Raw genomic sequence first — 22371 nt, 5'->3', positions numbered from 1 at the left:
ACATCACTGGGGGCCGCACTGTTAGGTAATGTAATTATTTCTATACATGTTTTTGGGTGAAAGGTCCTCTTTAAAGGGTTGGTTCACCCCTAGGGACCTTTTCTGCAGACCCCCCAGCACGACTATACTCACAGTGGGAATTATAATTACTTGATCACTTACCTCAGCCGCTGCTGGCTGCAGTGGTTACACGCACCCATGTGTCATGTCACTGGGTAGTGTAATGCCATGGTAGTGGTCCACTTCTTAAAGGCTTAAAAATGTTTTTAGTGCATTTTCTGTATGTATGTAACCTGTACAAGCAGCTACTAGGCTGTGACAATCATCTCTAGGTGGGGTTGTGCCACTCTCCCCATAGTGAAGAGTAGACTTAGCATAGTGTAGAACAAAACAGAACAGTGTGAGAAAGAGCAGTGTGCGGAAGCAAAAAAACGCCCTGTGTTGAGGACCAACCAAAGAAAAGCAAAGACGTAGAGAAAAAGATTTAAAGCCAGCTTATGTGGCGATAAAAAGCAAAAGACACATTTGTGGAGCATACCAGTTTTAAGGTGTGGTGCGTGCAGATTGCAGAACTCTGTGGAGATAATCTGTCTTATGGATTTTCTTTATGAAAGCTAACGTGTCTAGGCAGAGGCTTTAGAGGCAGACTGTGGATCTGATAAGGACTACATCCCTCAGAGGAAACCAGTACTGTGGTGTGCTGTGAGTTCAGCAACCTGATAAAGCACAGGATACTCCAGAGAGAACAGCCTACAATTTTTCCTCAAGTAAATTTCTTGAGAAGACAGACAGCAGAGTGACCAGCTGAGACAAGCATTAAAAAACACTGCTGTGAGGTGAGGAACTACGACTAAGACACCGATCACCCAGAATACCACTAGGCCAGTACAATAGAAGTGCTAAACTGCAGCCATCCAACCTGCCTCTATAATCCTTACTGCTGACAGCAAATTGCACTTGCTATTGCATGTACCTACACTGTACAAAACACTGTACAAAACACTATTCTACTCTTCATCAGGGCCACTACCACTTTCATCCTCTTCACCGGCTCCTCTGGGGCTCTCTGCACGTACGCTGCCACCAAAGTTGTCTGACAGCTGTTTTCTCCTGTTTTGCCATTGGAAACACAAGCTTGACAAACCAGGAATGTATGTTTATGTAGAAATCTGCAGGAAGAGCTGTCATTTGAACAAGCATTGGTCTGACCGATTATTCAAGGTATATGGGCACTTTTAGAGAGATCAGAGACGCGAATATCTAGAATATAGTGCTATATCTTCATAATCGCGAATATTCTAGATTTTTTTTCATCATTACCCATGATTCCTCACTGCTTCTTGCTTGTGGGCCAATGAGAAGGCTGCAATATCTTTGACTTTAGGAGCTTTAGGAGTAGTGTTGATTGCAAATTTTCACATCGCTAATTTTTATCGCAAAGTTTCCGATTGCCGATTGCCATAAAAAAATAATGACTGGAGATCACGAATTCTCAGATTCGCGAATATATGACGAATATTTGCCCAAATATTTGCAAAATATCGCAAATTCGAATATTGCCCCTGCCGCTCATCACTGCGTGAGAGTGCAGTTCCTAGGTTGAAATACTTACAGCGAGCTACACCAGTGGTCATTTGCAAATTGCAAATACCTTTTAGTGTCTGGAACCCAGGGGCACCAAAAATTTTTCATTAAAAGCAGTTGGCGGCATAATTCTAGTGGTAGAGAGCTTCTTAGAAAAAGGTTACTTTGCAACACATGAAGGTAATTGAAAACCAGCATGCCCTTCCTTATTTCCTTGATAAAGTAATAGAAATGTGGAGTGCAGGATGCTTGGCACCCCACACCGCGACTGGGATGGAGACATGAAGTGATACTTGGTCCTCATAGTAGAAGGTTGAAGACAGCACTTAACAATAAGTGGCAGCCTAAAGCCCAATTACAGCTGTCACATACCTCCCAGCTACCAAATATTGTCACTGTCTGCCCCCTCCCTCTATAACGTCCGAGGCCTCTTGTATTTACTTCTTTTCATTAGCATGAAAAGGCTTTTAATGTGCATTAGATTAGAGCAGAGAAACCTCACTTTATCACACCAGAGGTAAGGTCTTTGGAAATGGAAGCTATGGAAATAAGGTCAGGTCATTAAGTCACTTTTCAGCTGCAAAATGACCACTACTTATAACAACAACCATCTATACATAATGGAATTGCTGTACTCTACATAGAAGAAGCTGGCGATTTTTGTAGGAAAGGTTAGGCAACCATACTTAAAGGGGTTGTCTCCCTTCAGCAAATGGCATTTATCATGCATAAATATTACAAGGCGCTTACTAATGTATTGTGATTGTCCATATTGCCTCCTTTGCTGGCTAGATGCATTATCCCATCACATTATATACTGCTCGTTTCCAGGGATAACGATCACCCTGTAATTCGGCGCACATGTGCAGCACCCCCTGAAGAGCCATGTAGAAGATAGGATTGGTAGTGGCTCGGATGAAGTGTTGCGTCGCAGTGAACTCCCTCAGGCCTTTGCCCCCTGGAGATCTGTGCAGTGGAATTATAGTACTGAAGAATGGTGGATGTTCAGCACTAAGGTTATACTGGCCTAGTGGTTGTTTAGTGATTGGTGTCTTGACTGTATTCCCTCACTTCACAGCAGTGTTTGTAGATGCAGGTGTAGCAGGTCACTCTGCTGTCTGACTATCAAGGACAAATTGGAGTCCATCTCTATGGAGAATCACTAGCAGGAGCACTACGGGTTGCTTCCTCTCCACTCCCTGTTTCAGGAGGAAGTACCCCTCCTGGCAGGAAGTAGGATCAGCGCTCTCCTACCAAGATGGGAGGAATAGGGTGGTTAACCCTGTTCCTGCCAACCTGGCAAGTAACCATGACCAGAAACAAACCAGAAAAGCATTGCATAACAAAATAAACAATTTGTAGTACCCCCAGGTCTGGTGTTCTACACTTGCACACTATAGGAAAAAGCACCGGCCTCTATGGTGGCCGGGACTGTGGAAGGACGAATAGGCATACATGCACAGCAGTCCCCGTCCCAGCCACTTCATATCTGAGCTGCAGCTGTGGCTGTAACCCATGAAAACGAGCAGTGTATAATGTGATGGAAAAATGAATCCAGCCAGCAAAGGAGGCAATATGGATAAAAACAATACATTAGTAAATGCCTTGTATTAACTTTCTCTACATGATAAATGCCATTTGCTGAAGTGACACAACCCCTTTAATAATAATGAACAATGATGCCCAGTGCGTACAGTACAGTGATCCCTCAAGATACAATGGCCTCAGGATACAATATTTTCAACATACTGTACAATGGTATTTTCTGATCCATCATAAGGCCTCTTTCACACTTGCGTTGTCCGGATCCGGCGTGTACTCCACTTGCCGGAATTACACGCCGGATCCGGAAAAACGCAAGTGCACTGAAAGCATTTGAAGACGGAGCCGTCTTCAAAATGCTTTCAGTGTTACTATGGCAGCCAGGACGCTATTAAAGTCCTGGTTGCCATAGTAGGAGCGGGGGAGCGGTATACTTACAGTCTGTGCGGCTCCCGGGGCGCTCCAGAATGACGTCAGAGCGCCCCATGCGCATGGATGACATGATCCATGTGATCACGTGATCCATGCGCTTGGGGCGCCCTGACGTCACTCTGGAGCGCCCGGGGAGCCGCACGGACGTTAAGTATGCTGCTCCCCCGCTCCCCGCTACACTTTACCATGGCTGCCAGGACTTTAGCATCCCGGCATCCATGGTAACCACTCTGAAAAAGCTAAATGTCGGGTCCGGCAATGCGCCAAAATGACGTTTAGCTTAAGGCCGGATCCGGATCAATGCCTTTCAATGGGCATTAATTCCGGATCCGGCCTTGCGGCAAGTCTTCAGGATTTTTGGCCGGAGCAAAAAGCGCAGCATGCTGCGGTATTTTCTCCGGCCAAAAAACGTTCCGTTCCGGAACTGAAGACATCCTGATGCATCCTGAACGGATTTCTCTCCATTCAGAATGCATTAGGATAAAACTGATCAGGATTCTTCCGGCATAGAGCCCCGACGACGGAACTCTATGCCGGAAGAAAAGAACGCAGGTGTGAAAGAGCCCTAAGTTGAAACCAGACTCAACATATTAGTTGCTATCTGTATTAGTTGCTAGTTAGCTATGGAAGGACTTGTTTTATCTGTCTTAGCTATCTGCTTATTTTTCTTAAATCTTCATTTTCTCTTATCTTGGATGATATTTTGAAGCTTTGGAACCGATCACTCAACTTACAATGGCTTCAACATACAATAGGTGTCCTGGAACCAATTAATATTGTAACTTGAGGGACCACTGTACTTTTCTCTTAATTTGCGTTCTCCATATTGCAATTCTGACATGAGGTTTGGACTTGAACTTTTTTATACTTGTTGTGCCTGGAATAATTCAAATCTTTTACCATTTTAATGCTGTGCATCATATTGTTTTTTGTCATAAAATGCATATACTGTGAATCAGGTGCAGAATTTAATGATGCTAAATGTGAATATGCTGAACAGTTATATTTAACATTTATACATTAGTATTAAGAAAATACTGAGGGACGTTTAGTAAAAATGGGTTACAGCAAAAATAGAATAGGCAGATTTTTTGATAAGGGTGGGTTCACATATCCGTTATACCGTTTCGTTATGACAGGGTTATAATGGAGTTTAAGGACAAAATGCAAAACGGAACCCTTTAGAGGCATTCTATTTTGATCCTTCCCAATAGAGTTTTATGGGCACAAATAACGGTTCCATCTTGTTCTGTTATGTAAGACGGAAAAAAAAGTCCCGTCAATAGATCTTTTTTTTTTCTTGTCTTACATAACGGAACCATTATTTGTGCCTATAGAAATCTATTAGAATGGATGCCTCTAAAGGGTTCCGTTTTGCATTCCGTCCTTAAATTCCCTTATATTTTGTTATAACCCTGCAGTATAACGGAATATACAACGTATATGTGAACCGTTATACGGAATGGTATAACAGAATATACAAAGCATATGTGAACCCACCCTTAGGCAGAGCCATGGCTAGAGGTAAAGGTTCATTTTGGTGCCCTAGCCCTGATTGTAAACACCCTGGCTTGTTGTTGCTGGCACTCAGCACCTAGGTAAATGCCCTGGTTGCCCGCCTTCAATCTATGCCCCTGGATAAAATGCATAACATTTAATGAAATTATGAATGCCATTTACCAGTTTCCTAGTGGGCACAACAACATGGTGCTCTAGATTTTTAACTTGAGATTTCCTGTTTCCTAGGATGATTGCCAAGTAAGGCAGGGAGTCACACATAAAAAATTATAGCTTTTTGTCTATTATATTTGGTGTTATTTTTTAGTTAATTAAGAGAAATGTTATACTGATGTTTTGGTGGCAAGGAAGGTATTGGCACCAACTCCAATCATCCACCGACTTCCCTCCACCACAAAAAAAGAAGTTAAAGTATATGGATGAAGTTGAAATCAAGAGATGGCACTCTAATTTGATACTACCATCTGCCAGGAGTATAAAAGGTACTGTGTATCTTCTCCTTGTTTGATGAAGTCAGACATATAATACACATATAATTAAACCACAACCCACCTGCACATTTCGTCCTAGTTGTGAGAGGAGGTCCCGGTGGTCCTGTGCCACCTTCACCTGGACGGGTTAACAAGACACGTATTTCATACTCCACATCTGGATCCAAGTGCCATAGCTTGTATGTAGGTCCATCCATGACATGGGTCTCAGCCCAGCTTCCTGATGTAGTCCGATATTCCACTTCCTTCAGGACAATTGGTCCATCACCAATGATGGAGTTAGCATTTGGTTTAATCCACAGATAGGTAGCTCCTACTGACAAAAGTTCTGGAGGTGCAATAGGCTTTGGTGGTTCTGTTAGGGTGGAAACAGAAGGACATGACCATTAATAAATGTAGCGAAAGACTGAATTTCATTAATAAACTTTTTGATACTAAACTCAGAAGGCCCAGAACTAGATCAGCGGGGGTGCCCAGTTTTGGATCCTTGCCAATCTGATATTGATTACCTATTCTGAGGATAGTTCATCAATATTAGAATCTCAGAAAACCCCTTAAAATACAAGACATTATATTACAAAGCAGAGCTAAAAGGTGCAATAATGGAAGTCCGCAAAAAAAAAGAGCAAAAACTCAGAGCTATGATGTAGCTGTAGTAGCAATTACTGTAATAATGTCATTATTAATCATTGTTGTATACACTTGTATTGCAGGAAATGATACTAATAATTAGTATTATCCTCAGTGGAATGCCTCCTGACAAGATCCTTTTATTTTAGTGTTGATAGAATGCAGAAAAAAGTTTGACACTTTTTAATTTTTAAGTCCAAAGTTCCTAATATATTCTTACAGATATTCTGTCGGCCTAGGCCAACACTAGGGGAAGTTAAAGGGGTTGTCTCACTTCAGCAAATGGCATTTATTATGTAGAGGAAGTTAATGCAAGGAACTTACTAATGTATTGTGATTATCCATATTGCTTCCTTTGCTGGCAAGACTCGTTTTTCCATCACATTATACACTGCTCGTTTCCATGGTTATGACCACCCTGCAATCCATCAGTGGTGGTCGTGCTTGCCCACTACAGGAAAAAGCACTGGCCTCTCTGGTGGCTGGGACCGTGGGACCACACATAGGCAAATGCTTTTTTCTAAGCGTACAATTATTGTGAAGAACTCACTGGAATACAGCACAGCCTGCTATAACCACCTAGCTATAAATACTATAATGTTCAATCAATGGCCGGCTCTATATAACATGCATACCATTTTATTTTAAAAATAATTCACATAAAAATTCCAATTATACAATCTAAAAAAGGAAATAATAATAAAAAATAAATAAATACATATACAATATACACTCACCTAAAGAATTATTAGGAACACCTGTTCTATTTCTCATTAATGCAATTATCTAGTCAACCAATCACATGGCAGTTGCTTCAATGCATTTAGGGGGGTGGTCCTGGTCAAGACAATCTCCTGAACTCCAAACTGAATATCAGAATGGGAAAGAAAGGTGATTTAAGCAATTTTGAGCGTGGCATGGTTGTTGGTGCCAGACGGGCCGGTCTGAGTATTTCACAATCTGCTCAGTTACTGGGATTTTCACGCACAACCATTTCTAGGGTTTACAAAGAATGGTGTGAAAAGGGAAAAACATCCAGTATTCGGCAGTCCTGTGGGCAAAAATGCCTTGCGGATGCTAGAGGTCAGAGGAGAATGGGCCGACTGATTCAAGCTGATAGAAGAGCAACGTTGACTGAAATAACCACTCGTTACAACCGAGGTATGCAGCAAAGCATTTGTGAAGCCACAACACGCACAACCTTGAGGCGGATGGGCTACAACAGCAGAAGACCCCACCGGGTACCACTCATCTCCACTACAAATAGGAAAAAGAGGCTACAATTTGCACGAGCTCACCAAAATTGGACTGTTGAAGACTGGAAAAATGTTGCCTGGTCTGATGAGTCTCGATTTCTGTTGAAACATTCAAATGGTAGAGTCCGAATTTGGCGTAAACAGAATGAGAACATGTATCCATCCTCTGATGGCTACTTCCAGCAGGATAATGCACCATGTCACAAAGCTTGAATCATTTCAAATTGGTTTCTTGAACATGACAATGAGTTCACTGTACTAAAATGGCCCCCACAGTCACCAGATCTCAACCCAATAGAGCATCTTTTGGATGTGGTGGAACGGGAGCTTTGTGCCCTCAACTGCAAGATGCTATCCTATCAATATGGGCCAACATTTCTAAAGAATGCTATCAGCACCTTGTTGAATCAATGCCACGTAGAATTAAGGCAGTTCTGAAGGCAAAAGGGGGTCCAGCACCGTATTAGTATGGTGTTCCTAATAATTCTTTAGGTGAGTGTTTATATCTCTTAAAAGAGTGTAATTTCGCAATTGTAATCACAGTCCCTCTTTTGTTTCCTATTGCGGAGCTCACGCATTTTTTGGAACCTTTGTTGATATGCAGCGGTCTTATAAAGATAAATTATCATATTCCTCTATCATGTATCATTTTGTATTGATGCAATATAATCTTGTTGCCACTATGGCTGTTCCTCTCCAAAAACGCTGGATCTCGCAGTCTGCGTGCTAGTGGCGGCACTTTCGTTTTAGCGCATGCGGATTAGGAATATTGGGAGACCAACTTTGCTCTGTGGCATTGGTTTTATTCTTTGTTTTTTTCTGTATTGCCGCTATGTTGCTTTTGTATTTCTTTGCCAAACACGTTTCGAAACCTGACTGGTTTCTTCTTCAGTGGTCAGATATATGATATAAAATGAAGGACAAATCACTCCTTATATTGAGTCAGTATGATCCTTAAAAACCCGGACCAGACTATATCGGGCTAGTGTAGTAACTAAAATCCTGGACCGGACTAAATTTGTATATATATATATATTCATGGATGTGTTGGAACCAGTAGGAGGATGCAGGTCATGTCGATGCGATGAAAACAGCCTCGTATCGACATGTTGTGTAAACCTGCCACCGGCCCGTTCATAGGAAGCCAAAAATTTCCATTTCGAATTGAGTCCCAAAGGTGCCAACGACCCAAATTCATAAATCATTCTAGACTCATACCTCGACATCTTAGAGATAAAGTCCCCTCCTCTCCAGTCCTTCTTCACTGATCGCTGCATATTTCAAAGCTGATGGATTTCTGGCATGATGTATCTTAAAGTGATATGATAAAGTGTGTTTCTCATATCCTTTCTTAATATTATTAATATGTTCTGACACTCTAGTTTTAAACATTCTTCCTGTGCGGCCTATGTACTGTTTAGCACATGGACATTCTAGGACATATATAACTGCCTCACTGTTACATGATCATGTTTCCTTAATTTTCCATTCAAATGTTTTTGTCCTAGACGTTATTTTAGTCGTCTTCCTGTCAAACCCAGTGGCCTTGCAATTGCTGCATACACCATATCTGTAGAATCCCTTTAAATTTACCTATGGTGTGATTAAAGATTTTTTTTTTCTGTTTTCTTATATTTGGAGCTACCTGTAGTCCTAGATTTGGAGCTTTTATATGTCGTATGGGTGTTTTTGTTTTTTTTTGGAAGAATTGCTTCCAAGCTTTTATCCTCTTGTAATAGCTGCCAGTACTTATTTATAATGGCTGATATTTTTTTTTTATATATTCTAAATTGACAGGGTATACAGGCTAATCAAAAATAATAACCCCAAAAAAGATTTAAAAACCCTGTTCATGATTGATACAGGTATATAATAATCTAACATCCCTATTAGATGACTCATGAAATAAAGTTAGAAAACTAGACAGACAAACATTTTTTCAGACAAAAGAAAAAATAAGTGATGGAATAGTAACATAGTAACATAGTACATAAGGCTAAAAAAGACATTTGTCCATCCAGTTCGGACTATCATCCTGCAAGTTGATTCAGAGGAAGGCAAAAAAGGCGAGTCATCTAAATTAGTATTGCTTTTCAATGTAGAATTCTTCCTCATTTTATATTATATATCTGACCACTGAAGAAGAAACCAGTCAGGTTTCGAAACGCGTTTGGTAAAGAAATACAAAGGCAAGATAGCGGCAACACAGAAAAAAAACAAAGATCCTCTATGAAAGAATAAAACCAATGCCATGGAACAAAGTTGGCGTCCCGATATCCCTAATCCGCATGCGCTAAAACGAAAGTGCCGGCACTAGCGCGTGGACTAACTGCGATATCCAGCGTTTTTCGAGGGGAACAGCCATACAGGAGAAATCCACGTATGTGCTAATGATTATTACCAGCATCGAATGAACACACCAGAAGACGGGTAAGCAAGATAAATACTGTATCTGGCCCAAGTATGCATGAAGTATGCCGTATATGGAAAAGAAAAACAAAGTGGCAATAAGTAGTGATGGACGAATATCGGCCGGGAAGATTCGCAAACGCGATCAAATGTTCGCGAACCGCAAGTTCTCGGCAGGCCCCATTTACTTTAATGGCAGGCGAACCTGAAAAACCTTCAAGTCATTATTGCAGCCACCAAATACTTACAAGAAGTGCACAAATCGTCCCACAACATGGACAGTGACATACCAGAGGGGGATCAATGGCAAAAATTCCCACAAAAAATATGTATTTTAATCAGGGCCCATTTTTATGCATCTCTCAAAACTCTCAAAAATGTGCCCTGCTGGAGCCTAGAAATTTTTTATTTTAGGCCAGTGGAGTACAGGCCCCAAACTTTAGGTATTCACCGGACATAAAAGATCAAGTGATTATGTAGCTGGAGGCATATTAGAAGGTCAATGGATATCAATTTTACTGCAGACCAGTAGACTACAGGCCCCAAAAATTATTAATTTACCGTACTGAAAAGAACAATTGATAATGTGGCTGGAGGTACATTAGGCGGTCACCGTATAACAATTTTACTTTGGCCAGTTCGATTACAGGCCCCAAAAATTATACATTCACCTGACATAAAAGATCAAGTGATTATGTGGCTGGAGCTATATTAGACGGTCATTGGATATCAATTTTACAGCAGGCCAGCACAAATACATTTGGGGTCATCATAAAAACAGACTTTTAGGCTACATGCACACGACCGTGCCGTTTTTAGCGGTCCGCAAAAAACAGAAGCCGCCCGTGTGCCTTCCGCAATTTGTGGAACGGAACGGGCGGCCCAATGTAGACATGCCTATTTTTGTCCGCAAAACGGACAAGAATAGGACATGGTATATTTTTTTTGCGGGGCCTCGGAACGGAGCAACGGATGCGGACAGCACACGGAGTGCTGTCCGCATCTTTTGCGGCCCGATTGAAGTGAATGGGTCCACACCCGAACCACATAAACTGTGGCTCGGATGCGGATCCGAAAAACCGTCGTGTGCATGAGGCCTTATTCACATATGAATCCATAATATCAAAAGACTGACCTAATCTAAAACATATATAATACAAAAATCAAAATACAAAATATAAATAATAAAAAACGCAATTCACAAATCCACCTTATAGGGTAAAATAATTTATAATGTCTGGTAAAATAATTTGTGCTGTCAATAAACAGCAAATCTCTGCGGTATTGCAATATAAGCCGCAGTGATAGCAAGATCACCTCGGTATTACAATACAAACCGCAGTGACAGCAGAGATTGAACGGCACAAACTTTAATGTCACATAGAAACATAGAAACATAGAATGTGTCGGCAGATAAGAACCATTTGGTCCATCTAGTCTGCCCAATATACTGAATACTATGAATAGCCCTATCTTATATGAAGGATGGCCTTTATGCCTATCCCATGCATGCTTAAACTCCTTCACTGTATTTGCAGCTACCACTTCTGCAGGAAGGCTATTCCATGCATCCACTACTCTCTCACTAAAGTAATACTTCCTGATATTATCTTTGCCCCTCTAATTTAAAACTATGTCCTCTTGTAGCAGTTTTTCTTCTTTTAAATATTCTCTCCGCTTTTACCTTGTTGATTCTCTTTATGTATTTAAAAGTTTCTATCATATCCCCTCTGTCTCGTCTTTCTTCCAAGCTATACATGCTAAAGAGGACCTTTCACCGATCCTGACATTGTGAACTAAGTATCTTGACATATACAGCGGCGCCCAGGGATCTCACTGTACTTACTATTATCCCTGGGCGCCGCTCCGTTCTCCCGTTATGTCCTCCGGTATGTTCGGGGACTTGGTTATAGTAGGCGGAGTCTGCCCTTGTTCTGCTGGGCGTCTCCTTCTAGGCTGTAGCGCCGGCCCCATCGCATCGCAGAGCTCACAGCCTGGGAGAAAAAACAGCCTAGGAGAAGGAGACGCCCAGCAGAACAAGGGCAGACTCCGCCTACTATAACCAAGTCCCCTATGTCTCCCCCTACTATAACCAAGTCCCCGAACATACCGGAGGACATAACGGGAGAACGGAGCAGGGATAATAGTAAGTGCAGTGAGATCCCTGGGCGCCGCTGTATATGTCATGATACTTAGTTCACAATGTCAGGATCGGTGAAAGGTCCTCTTTAAGGTCCTTTAATGTTTCCTGGTAAGTTTTATCCTGCAATCCATGTACTAGTTTAGTAGCTCTTCTCTGAACTCTCTCCAAAGTATCAATATCCTTCTGGAGATATGGTCTTCAGTACTGCACACAATACTCCAAATGAGGTCTCACTAGTGCTCTGTAGAGCGGCATGAGCACCTCCCTCTTTCTACTGATAATTCCTCTCCCTATGCACCCAAGCATTCTGCTAGCATTTCCTGCTGCTCTATGACATTGTCTTCCTACCTTTAAGTCTTCTGAAATAATGACCCCTAAATCCCTTTCCTCAGATACTGAGGTTAGGACTGTATCACTGATTTTATATTCTGCTCTTGGGTTTTACGCCCCAGGTGCATTATCTTGCACTTATCAACATTAAATTTTAGTTGCCAGATTTTTGACCATTCCTCTAGTTTTCTTAAATCCTTTTCCATTTGGTGTATCCCTCCAGGAACATCTACCCTGTTACAAATCTTTGTGTCATCAGCAAAAAGACACCCCTTACTATCGAGGCCTTCTGCAATTTCGCTGATAAAGATATTAAACAATATGGGTTCCAGAACAGATCCCTGAGGTACCCCACTGGTAACAAGACCATGGTCTGAATATACTCCATTGACTACAACCCTCTGTTGTCTGTCCCTCAGCCACTGCCTAATCCATTCAACAATATGGGACTCCAAGCCCAAAGACTGCAATTTATTGATAAGCCTTATATGTGGGACATTATCAAAAGCCTTACTAAAGTCTAGATAAGGAAAAAACGAAGAAACTAAAGCTCATAAACGTCCAATGGTGAAAAATAATGTACTTTATTAATTGCACAATCAGAGGATGATAAAATACCCTAAAAAAAGGGGTGTAGGGAGAACAAACGCCATCCCAGCACTACAGTGTCGGCAAGAAACATGACAGCAGTAAATAAGCATTAATACAATTAGCATGAGTCCCAATGTAGGAACATGGCAATTACCATAGTGATATAAGTATGGTGGGTAGTGACCAGGGGGTATTCTACACAAAGAGACCTGCAACCAAGGCGGTAGTGTGAACCCGCTGGACCTATATCCCACCTATGTACCAGTAAGCCAAGAGAGAAGATGTAATGAAGTGGACTCACCAAGAAATATCAGCGACCTGGATGCCTGGGATGGCGTTACCCCGACGCGCGTTTCGGTGTACCTTCATCAGGGGAGTCTAGATAAGCGATGTCTACTGCACCTCCGCCATCTATTATTTTAGTCACCCAATCAAAAAAATCAATAAGATTAGTTTGACATGATCTCCCAGAAGTTAACCCATGCTGTTTTTCATCTTTCAATCAATGGGATTTTAGATGTTCCACAATCCTCTCCTTAAGTTTGGTTTCCATTAATTTCCCCACTATTGATGTCAGGCTTACTGGCCTATAGTTGCCCGATTCTTCCCTACTACCTTTCTTGTGAATGGGCACAACATTTGCTAATTTCCAATCTTCTGGGACGACTACTGTTACCAGTGATTGGTTAAATAAATCTGTTAATGGTTTTGCTAGTTTACCGCTGAGCTTTTTTAATAGCTTTGGGTGTATCCCATCAGGGCCCTGTGACTTATTTGTATTAATTTTAGACAGCTGACTTAGAACCTTTTCCTCTGTAAAGACACATGCATCAAAAGATTCATTAGTCTTCCTTCCTAACTGAGGTCATTTTCCTTCATTTTCCTTTGTAAAAACTGAACAGAAGTATTCATTTAGGCATTCAGCTTGTTCTTTATCTTCTTCCATATACCTTCCTTCTTTGGTTTTTAATTTGGTAATTCCTTGTTTTAGTTTCTTTTTTTCATTTATGTATCTTAAGAATGTCTTATTGCCTTTTTTCACTGACTGAGCTAATTTCTCTTCTGCCTGCGCTTTAGAAGCTCTTATAACTTGTTGGCCTCTCTCTGCCTAATCTTATAAATTATATAAATAAATATTTTTTTTTATAATTACTAAATGCTATATTTTTGTTTTTAATGATTTTGGCCACTTCTGCTGAGTACCACAGTGGTCTCTTCCTTTTTTCGCTTTTACTGACAAGCCTAATGCAATTTTCTGTTGCCTTCAATAGTGCCACTTTTAAGTAGTCCCATTTCTCCTGGACTCCATTGAAACTGTTCCAGTCTGATAGGGACTCGTAAACCACTAATATAATTTTAGAAAAGTCAGTTTTTCTAAAATCTAAAACTTTTGTTTTTGTGTGGTGTGAATCAGTCACTGTAATTATAGTAAACCACACTGATTGGTGATCACTAGATCCTAAGCTTGCCCCTACAGTAATATCAGATACCAAATTCCCGTTTGTGAATACTAAATCTAAAATGGCCTCCTTCCGGGTTGGCTCCTCAACTACTTGCTATAGAGATAATCCCAGTAGGGAATTTAGAACATCTGTACTCCTGGCAGAACTAGCTATTTTGGTTTTCCAGTTTACATCAGGAAGATTAAAATCTCCCATAATGATAACTTCCCCCTTCAATGTCATTTTAGCTATTTCCTCAACTAGTAGATCATCTAATTCTTTGACTTGGCTAGGTGGTCTATATATCACACCTACACGAGTTACCTTATGATTATCAGGCTGCAAGGTAACCCAAACTGACTCTAAATTGGTCTTGCTAACTTGTATTAAATTAGATTTTATGCTATCTTTCACATACAGGGCCTCCCCTCCCCCCTTCTTGCCTTCTCTGTCTTTCCTATATATAGAGAACCCTGGTATTGTTATATCCCAGTCATTACTCCCATTGAAGCATGTCTCAGTAAAAGCCACTAAATCAATATTCTCAGATGCCATTATAGCCTCAAGTTCATTGATCTTATTCCCTAAACTGCGAACATTTGCAGACAAGACTCTGAGCTTGTCATTTCTTAACCTATGTGCTACTGGCATCTTTTGGCATTGTTCTGGGGGGGGGGGGGGGGCAGTCGGACTGCTGGATTATCACTCTTTTGCCCCACTTTCCTAGTTTAAATGCTCCTTAGCAAATACTTTGAACTGTTCACTGAGGACATTCGTTCCCTTGAGCGAAAGATGCAAACCATCTATCTTGTACAGTTCTTTTCCATTCCAATGAGAGCTAACATGAGACACAAAGCCAAACTCTTCAGACACCATTCACCAAGCCATACATTGAATTCCTTAATGCGCATCTTCCTGTCATGCTGAAGGTTATGCACAGGCAAAACTGCAGAGAATGAAACAGTTGATGCAACCTTTCTTATATCATTTCCAAGTGTGTGAAAAGCTTCCTTCACCTTTGAAACCTCATTGCAAGCCAGATTATTTGTCCCAAGATGGACAATAACATCCACCTCCCTTTCCTGCTTTGCTTGCCTAACAATATTAAGGATATGTCGTCTATCCCTGATAGCGGTAGCACCAGGGAGACCTCTCACAACACCATTTTACTCAAACTTCACACCTCTTATGATGGAATCACCCACCAACAGCTGCTTACTATTAGTCCTCACCTTCTCCTTTTTGTCTTTAGCTGCAGTCTTGCATACTTTAGGCATGGGAGATTATTGTTTCTCACCCACTGTGCTTGAGCCATCCTCCATGTTGCTCTTGCACTCTGAAAATGCTGCAAATTAATTATGGAGAGCCACAGACTGTGGGACATGTCTTCTATCAACAACTCTCAGTCTACCAGAACCTGCAGTAACCCATCTTCCATTTCTAGGGGGCCTTTGTGGCAGTGGCATTGCAACATTCCCAGCCTGAGTTTGTTTAACGGTTAATTTACAAATCTCAGATTTCAAAAATGCAATTTCCTGCTGCATTATGGAGAGCTGTCTACAGATCAGACAGCATCCAAACCTCCGAAAAGTGGAACCTGAAATAAAAGCACAACAATTCCTGCACAGAACCAGGTCTGCCATTTTAAAAAGGGGAAAGATTTTAAGCAAACAAATCTTACTTTTTTAGATTGTATCCACCTCCAGATTACCTCCTGAGTATCTCCTGAATTTCTCCAATGCAGTTATAAAAAGCAGCACTTGAAAATGCAGCAAGCTATAATTAGGCAAGCTAATACTATGTGGCTATATCTACACACACTCCCACAAAAGCTCCTCCCCAACAACAAATTTAACACCTTAATCACCTATGCTCATTTGCAATCAGACAATAGTGATAACCTGTCTATCAAATTCCTTACCTGTTTTGAAACACAGTGTCTGAGTATCCAACAGAAATTTAGCTGAAGTTCTGCTACAGTGGAAAATCTCTAAGTTAGTCTAAGTTAGTCTCCTGAATATCTCCAATGCACTTATAAAAAGCAGCACCTGGAAATGTAGATATGTAGATATTGACATTCCCCTCATACATGTAACAAATCCACGAAAGATGACACGCTCATACATACACTGTTGGATCCACAGTAACTGTGTCAGTATTGCAGATATAGTCTGTTTAGAGCCTCATTTAGAATCCAGCGCTATTAAGATAAGGCTGAGTTCACATCAGCGTTCAGCCTTTCCATTCTCCTGCTCCGTTTGAAGAGCAGGAGAACGGAAAGGACGGATTCGGCACAGAACTGAGCCGAATGGAGCCTACGGACCCCAAAGACTATAATGTGGTCTGTTAAGTTTCCGCTCAGAAGATGATTTTGGAGCGGAGACAAAAGTCCTGCACGCAGGACTTTTGTCTCTGCTTCAAAAATCTTCCTTTGAGTGGAAACTTAATGGACCGCCGTTACATAACACAGGGACCATTATTTGTTCTATGTGGTGGCGGATATGTGTGGGCTGGCATGAGGAAATTCAATAAAACGTGGTTGTCACAGGTGTTGAATTTCTCCGAGATCCATGCCTCATTCATTTTTAGAAATGTTAGGTAGTCCACACTGTCGTGAGCTAGGCGAGTGCGCTTATCGGTCACGATCCCCCCTGCTGTGCTGAACATCCTTTCGGACAGGACACTCAACGAGGGGCAAGCCAAGAGTTCTATGGAAAATTGTGCCAGCTCTGGCCACAGATCAAGCCTGCACACCCAGTAGTCAAGGGGTTCCTTGCTTCTCAGAGCGTCCACATCGGCCGTTAACCCAATCTAGTCGGACACTTGTCGGTATAGGCGTTCCCTGAGGCTGGATCCGGAGGGCGGCTGTCGATGGGCTGGCTGCAAGAATGATCTCATATCCGAAGTGACCAACACATCTCCAAACCGCCCTCTTCATGCATGCGCTGTAGAATTGGTACTCGCAACTGTTTCTCTGAGGGTGGAAATTCCTCTGCCAGTGCCCACAGCAGCAGAATGCAGCATCTCTCGAAGCAAGGCATGGAAATGCTGCATTCTTTCAGCCCTCTGTGATGCTGGTAACATGTCCGCCATTTTGTACCGGGGGTCTATGTACGTTGCTACTCAGTTATGGTCCTTGCCCTTTATGCTTTTTATACGGGGGTACCTCTTCAAACACTGGAGCATGAAAGCCCCCATTTGCACTAAATTGGAAGCGGTGGAGCGGCCTGGATCCTGCTTATCGCCCAGGTGAATGTCGTCCGCAGTCTCCTCAACCCATCCACGGACAACACCGGGGATCCCAGAAAAGTTTAAAGCCTGCTCTTTTTGCTCCTCTTCTACCTATCCTCCTCTGACTCCTCTTCATACTTCTGCTGACTTGTCTCAGATGGAGTAGCCCTTCCTCCTTGGGAATTCATTCAGCATTGCGACTTCCTCATCTTCCTGCTCCTCGACGGCTTGATCAATGACATGACGCAATGCACGCTCCAGAAAGCAGGTGTAAGGTACAATGTCACTGATGGCTCAGACTGACAAGTTTGGTGATCTCATCAAATGGCCGCAGAAGTCTGCATGCGTCGCGCATGAGCAGCCGCCGGCGCGGTGAAAAAAAAACAAGCTCCCTAGAACCTGTCCTGCCGCAGAGTTTGTACAGTTAGTCGTTAACAGCACGTTTTTGCTGGAGCAGCCTATCAAGCATATACAGGGTGGAGTTCCAGCGCGTCGGGCTGCCACAAATCAGACGTCTGACGGACAAATGGTGTCGCCGCTGAATGTCAGCAAGGCGAGCCGTGGCCATGTAAGATCTTCTAAAATGACCAGAGATTTTCCTGGCCTGCCGCAAGACGTCCCGGACCCGGGGTATTTGGCAACAAATCACTGCATGACTAAGTTCAGGACGAGTGCCATGCACGGCACGTGTGTCATTTTACCCTGTTTCAGTGTGCTCAGCAGATTAGCACCGTTGTTGCACACCACTTTACCAACTGTCAAATTGAGTGGGGTTAGCCACTAATCGGCCTGTAACCACAGAGCTGAAAGCAGTGCAGGACTGGTTTGGCTCTTGACTTCCAGGCACAACAGCCGCAGCACAGAATGGCAACGTCTCACCTGGCACGTCGAATAAGTTCTGGGGAGCTGGGGGGGGGGGTGCAGTGGAAGAGGTGGTAGCAGTGGAAAATGAGGAGTCAGCAGAGGAGGAGACGAAAGATGGAGTAGGAGGAGGGGAAGAAGAGACAGGCCTGCATGCAATCCATGGCAGTAACACCAAATCCACACGGGTGCCACGGGTTACATGCTTGACAGCCGTCAGAAGGTTCACCCAGTAGGCAGTAAAAGTTATGTACCTTCCCTGCCTGTGTTTGCTAGACCACGTGTCTGTGGTCAGATGTATCTTGGTACCGACACTGTGTGACAGAGATACATTCACTTGCCGCTGAACATGGCCATATAGCTCTGGGATGCCCTTCTGGGAGAAATATTTCCTTTCGGGGACCTTCCATTGAGGTGTGCCAATGGCCACAAATTTTCTAAAGGCCTCCAAGTCCACCAGTTTATATGGCAGTAGTTGGCGGGTTAGCAGTTCCGACAAGCCGAGGGTCAGCCATTGGGCAATGTTGAACTTTTTACATTCAAACATTTTGTCCATGGAAGTCTGCCTTTTGGCAGATGAACGCGACGACGGCATGGCGGAAGGTGGAGTGGAGGACAAATGGAAGGAGAGAGAAGAAGGAGAAGAGGCAGTACGTGGACCGCCAGGAGTGTGACTTTGTGGGTTCTGACGGTGTTGCTCCCACAGGGGCTCGGTGATGGAAGAACAGGTGCCTTCTTAAGGCGGTCGTCACTAGGGGAGTGTTGGGCTTACCGCGACTTATGCCTTGACAGCACACGCTGCAGATGGCAACACTATTGTCAGCAGCTTACACGTTAAAAAAAGCAAACACTGCGGAGCCATGTGCCGGCATCCTGGGGGCACCAGATGTGACCGTGCATGGTGGATGGCTCGCTCCAGATACATTTGCAATCTGCTTTTTGCCTCCTGTGCACTGCGAGTTCTGCCTGCTTCTCCTCCTTCTCCTCCCTATTTTCTGCTCCGTCTCTCCCTCTGAACTACCCCCTCTTCCTGATCCGATGCCAAGAATGGCTGCGCATCGGTAAGATCTGGGAATGGATGCTTCTGCCTTAATCAGTTTTGTTTAGGGGCAACTGCTATATCACGCCAGTTGCAATTAGTTGTTCCAATAGCGTTAGTCCCTCTGTATAGCTGCGGTATCTCAGCAGAACGGCACGCAAATGCTGCACAATACAAATGCACTATATAGGAAGTATATTATAGGTATATTACACCCCTGCCTCAGTCAGTTTTGCTTGGGAGGCAACTGGTATATCACACCAGTTGCAATTAGTTGCTCCAATAGCGTTTGTCCCCCTGTATAGGTGCCGTATCTCAGCAAAACCACACACGAATGCTGCACAATACAAATGCACTATATAGAAAGTATATTATAGGTATATCACACCCCTGCCTCAATCTGATTTTTTTGGGGGGCAACTGGTATATCACACTAGTTGCAATTAATTGTTCCGATAGCTCTTGTCCCTCTGTATAACTGCGGTATCTCAGCGGAACCGCACACAAATGCTGCACAATACAAATGCACTATATAGGAAGTATATTATAAGTATATCACACCTCTGCCTCAATAATTTTTTATTTTTTTTGGGGGGGCAACTGGTATATCACACCAGTTGCAATTAGTTGTTCTAATAGCCTTAGTCCCTCTGTATAGCTGCAGTATCGCAGCAGAACCGCACAAAACTGCTGCACAATACAAATGCACTATAATATACTTTCTATGCTAGAAAGTATATTATAAGTATATCACACCCCTCAGTATGTCACACCTATCGATAGCACACCTATACTAGTCCTTAAAAGGACTTTTGCGGCCCTATTAGCTAGCGTTTGGTGTCCCTATCGCGAACAAGCAAAGTTCGCAGGGAAGGAACCACTGGGCAAACCACAAGGCCATCTCTAGCAATAAGATTATATTGCATCAATACAAAAAGATACATGATAGAGGAATATAATTGGTGACAATTTATCTTTATAAGACCGCTACATATCCAAAAATTGGATGAGCTCCGCAATAGGAACAAAAAGAGGGACTGTGATTACAATTGCTAAATTACACGCTATTAAGAGATATATATATTGTATATGGATTTTTAATTTATTCAGTCCTGATATCTAGGGCGCTCTCCTCCCTCTATGGGGGTTCAGCCCTGATATCGGGGGGCGTACTCATCCCTCTATGGGGGTTCAGTCCTGGGGTCCCATCTCACTATTGCAAGTATGGCCAACCTGCGGCTCTCCAGCTGTAGTAAAACTACAATTCCCCCCATGTCCTTCTGTAGACTGATAGCTGTAGACAGTCTGGGCATGCTGGAAGTTGTAGTTTTGCAACAGCTGGAGAGCCGCAGGTTGGCCATCCCTGTACTACTGTCTCCTGCAGTGAAGAGAGAGAACGCGATATGCAAGCGCTTCTCTCTCCTTGTTCTAGGGATTGGTAGAGGTCTCAGCACTTAGACCCATCCCCCAACCATCAAAACATTTCAAATGTCACTATAACACATGAAGTTTTTTCTGAAAACTCAAGAACCCTTTAAAATAGTTAGAAAAATGTTATTGTCATCGCTTAATTTCAGGAAAGACCTGTTTATTGGAGACAGGGATTTATATCTGAATGTTGCAAATAGATGATTAAAGTTCCAGTGATGCCCAACCTGCTGCCATCCAGCTGTTGTAAAACTACAACTCCCACCATGCCCTGTTGTAGGCTAATAGCTGTAGGCTGTGAGCATTCTGGGAGTTGTAGTTTTGCAACAGCTGGAGGGCCGCAGGTTGGGCATCCCTGGATTAAACCATTGCACCTAATTCATCGATATGCAGAGTCTCCAGTCCATACTATACAATAGAGGGGTTGGCCAGGTTATATTACTTGCTGCACACGTGCTGGTAGCAGAGCATGCACGCAGCTAGTAATAAGTATTATTACACTATGGGCAATGATGTCCAGTAGCTTAATAAGAATAATTCATGTTTACATGAAAATGCACATAGTGGCCAGTGGAAAAAATGCAGGATTATATACAATTTTCTTTAATATTCAGACCTGCGTGCCAGCGCTGCACTCAGAACCCAGAGAATGGAGAATCATGTCCATCAGCGGCCTCTATTCACTTACACTGGGAACAGACTAAGCATACTCTAGTTTCTGTCTTTCCCCAGTGTAAGTGAATGGAGGCCACCGGTGGACAGAACCCTCCATCAATGGCCGTGTTCCCAGTGCAGCACCTGCTTGCAGATCTGAATATTTAAAAAATTGCATATAATCCTTCAGTTTTTGCACTGGTCACTATGCCTACAATTTGAGACTTCCTGGGCCACATTTATTATTATAATACACAATTTTTGTGGCGTGACATGGAAAAAAAAATTAACAAAAATTCTAAAAAAAATATGTTTAACATAAAAACGTAATTTTCTGATGACACATTCCCTTTAATATAAACCAGTCAACCCCTTTCAGAAGACTGACTCGCCTAATATTTTAAATCTTCTAGAACAGGTCTGCAACCTGACCCATCCTACAATCCACCAATCATGAAACTTGTATTGAGTGTGAAAAATGATCTTTTCTAGTCATAAAACAAACCCTCTGAAGTCTGGTTTTGTTGCTTATTTTTCAGAGTTTACAGAGAATCTTTGGGGAAGATTTATCAAACTGGTGTAAAGTAGAACTGGCTTAGTTTTCCATAGCAACCAATCAGATTCCACCTTTCATTTTCCAAAGGAGCTGTGAAAAATGAAAGGTGGAATCTGATTGGTTGTTATGGGCAACTAAGCCAGTTCTACTTTACACCAGCTTGATAAATCTCCCCCTATGAATTTTTTAAGCCAGCTCATCTATGTCTTTTTTTTTTTAGATATTTATGGCATC

The 22371-nt window shown here is 42.5% G+C and overlaps 1 protein-coding gene across 1 annotated transcript in view; it reads right to left on the bottom strand.

The window, feature by feature from the left end:
* PTPRT (protein tyrosine phosphatase receptor type T) overlaps window positions 1–22371 on the bottom strand; it is a 429759-nt gene that overhangs the window by 159768 nt on the left and 247620 nt on the right. Inside the window, exon 7 of the mRNA XM_040436598.1 lies at window positions 5629–5922. Coding sequence (XP_040292532.1) covers window positions 5629–5922 — 294 coding nt within the window. The remainder of the gene's footprint in view (window positions 1–5628; window positions 5923–22371) is intronic.

Source organism: Bufo bufo, chromosome 6 (genome assembly GCF_905171765.1).
Source record: "Bufo bufo chromosome 6, aBufBuf1.1, whole genome shotgun sequence".
NCBI lineage: Eukaryota > Metazoa > Chordata > Amphibia > Anura > Bufonidae > Bufo > Bufo bufo.
The sequence above is the reverse complement of the archived record's forward strand: the minus strand, read 5'-3'. Positions and strand labels throughout refer to the sequence as shown.